Below are 2,500 nucleotides of genomic sequence, written 5' to 3' on the forward strand. Positions count from 1 at the left end.
TGTATAAGGTTCCATACAAAGCCTGTTTGCTGTGTTTGGTTCCATACAATGTTTGTTTGCTGTATATGGTGCTATACAAAGATTGTTTGCCGTATATGGTTCCGTACAAAGCCTGTTTGTTGTATATGGTTCCATACAATGCTTGTTTGCTGTATAACATTCCATACAAATCCTGTTTGCCGTATATGGTTCCATACAATGCTTGTTTGCTGTATATGGTGCCATACAAAGCCTATTTGCCGTATATGGTTCCCTACAATGCTTGTTTGCTGTATAAGGTTTCATACAAAGCGGGTTTGCGTATATGGTTCCATACAATGCTTGTTTGGTGTATATGGTGCCATACAAAGCCTTTTTGCTGTATATGGTTTCATACGAAGCCTGTTTGCTGTATATGGTTCAATACAAAACCTGTTTGCTTTATGGTTTCATACAAAGCCTGGTTGCCGTATATTGTTCCATAGAAAGCCTGTTTGCCGTAAATTGTTCTGTGTAAAGCTTGTATGCTGTATATGGTTTCCTACTAAGCCTTTTGCTGTATATGATTCCATACAAAGCCTGTTTGCGGTGTATGCTTCCAAACAATGCTGGTTCGCTGTATATGGTTCCATACAGACCCTGTTTACCGTTTATGGTTCCATACAATGCCTGTTTGTTGTATATGGTGCCATACAAAGCTTCTTTACTGTATATGGTTTCATACAAAGCCTTTTTGCCATATATGGTTCTATACAATGTATGTTTGCTCTATATGGTTCCATACAAAACCTGTTTGCTCTATACGGTTCCGTACAATGCCTGTTTTCGCTGTATGGTTCCATACAAAGCCTGTTTGCCGTATATGGTTCCATACAATGCCTGTTTTCCGTATATGGTTCCATACAATGCCTGGTTGCTATATATTTTTCTATACAAAGCCTGTATGCTGTACAGTGTATGGCACCATATAAAGCCGGTTTGCTGTATATGGTTTCGTAAAATTTCTGTTTGCTGTATATGGTTCCATAAAAACCCTGTTCACCGTATATGGTTCCATACAAAGTCTGTTTGCTGTATATGGTTCCCTGTAATGCCTGTTTGCCGTATATGGTTCCATACATTGTTTGTTTGTCGTATATGGTTTCATACAAAGCTTATTTGCTGTATATGGTTCCATATAAAGCCTGTTTGCCGTATATGGTTCCATACAATGCCTGTTTGCTGTATATGGTTTCATACAAAGCCAGTTTGCAGTGTATGGTTCCATACAATGCCTGTTTGCAGTGTATGGTTCCATACAATGCCTGTTTGCTGTATGTGGATCCATACAAAGCCTGTTTGCCGTAAATGGTTACATACAATGCCTGTTTGCTGTATGTGGTTCCATACAAAGCCTGTTTGCCGTATATGGTTCCATACAATGCCTGTTTGCTGTATATGGTTTCATACAAAGCCAGTTTGAAGTGTATGGTTCCATACAATGCCTGTTTGCAGTGTATGGTTCCATACAATGCCTGTTTGCTGTATGTGGTTCCATACAAAGCCTGTTTGCCGTAAATGGTTCCATACAATGCCTGTTTGCTGTATGTGTTTCCATACAAAGCCTGTTTGCCGTATATGGTTCCATACAACGACTGTTTTCAGTATATGGTTCCATACAAATTGTGTTTGCCTTATATGGTTCCATACAAAGCCTTTTTGGTCTATATGGTTCTATTCAAAGCCTATTAGCTTTATAGGATTCCATACAAAACATCTTTGCAGTATATGGTTTCCTACAAACTGTGTTTGCCCTATATGTTTCGATACAAAGCCTGTTTGCTGTATATGGTACCATACAAAGTCAGTTTGCCCTATATTGTTCCATACAAAGCCTTTTTTATGTACATGGTACCATACAAAGTGTGCTTTAAATGGTTTCATACAGAGCTTGTTTGCTGTATATGGTTCCACAAAGGAAGATTAGGTCTTTCTTAAACAACCATGAAAATAAATGTTGACGATGGCATGCTTCTGGTTATCAACTCCATTATTACTTCTAGGCTTACCCGTAAATTTCTTTTCCGAAATGAATATCAAGATTTATTAGAATACAATCACCACATATCTTTTGTTCTATAAAATTTGATTATTTTTTCCACTCTGAATGTTGAGATTTCGTAGACATATTTTTATATTTGAATATGGCCATCATTTCCAAGCGCTTGCTAAAGATGAGGATTAAGAAATTTTCCTGAATGTTATCAGCAAATAATGTCAAGGTTCTCCCTAAACATATCGTCTCTAAGATTGTCTTTTTTCCAGGTATTTATTACAATGGATTTTTTAAAAAATATTTTGTTATATTCTACATAATAAGAAAATATTTTTTTCCCAATTAATGTTCACCGGATTTAGTCATGAGACTTTGCCTAATCCTTTATGTTATAATGAATTTTGTGACTTTTTATTAATTTCGACCCCATAATGAATGGTCAGGTAATTATCAGTAATTGGTTAACTTCAATCTTAATGTCCTGTT

At 36.5% G+C, this 2,500-nt stretch overlaps 1 protein-coding gene across 1 annotated transcript in view; it reads right to left on the reverse strand.

The window, feature by feature from the left end:
* Nucleotides 1-1,133: 1,133 nt before the first annotated feature.
* LOC137650721 (uncharacterized) overlaps nt 1,134-2,500 on the reverse strand; it is a 26,019-nt gene continuing 24,652 nt past the window's right edge. The window contains exon 3 of the mRNA XM_068383883.1: nt 1,134-1,613. Coding sequence (XP_068239984.1) covers nt 1,134-1,613 — 480 coding nt within the window. The remainder of the gene's footprint in view (nt 1,614-2,500) is intronic.

The sequence above is a fragment of the Palaemon carinicauda genome, chromosome 12 (genome assembly GCF_036898095.1).
Source record: "Palaemon carinicauda isolate YSFRI2023 chromosome 12, ASM3689809v2, whole genome shotgun sequence".
Classification (NCBI taxonomy): Eukaryota; Metazoa; Arthropoda; class Malacostraca; order Decapoda; family Palaemonidae; genus Palaemon; species Palaemon carinicauda.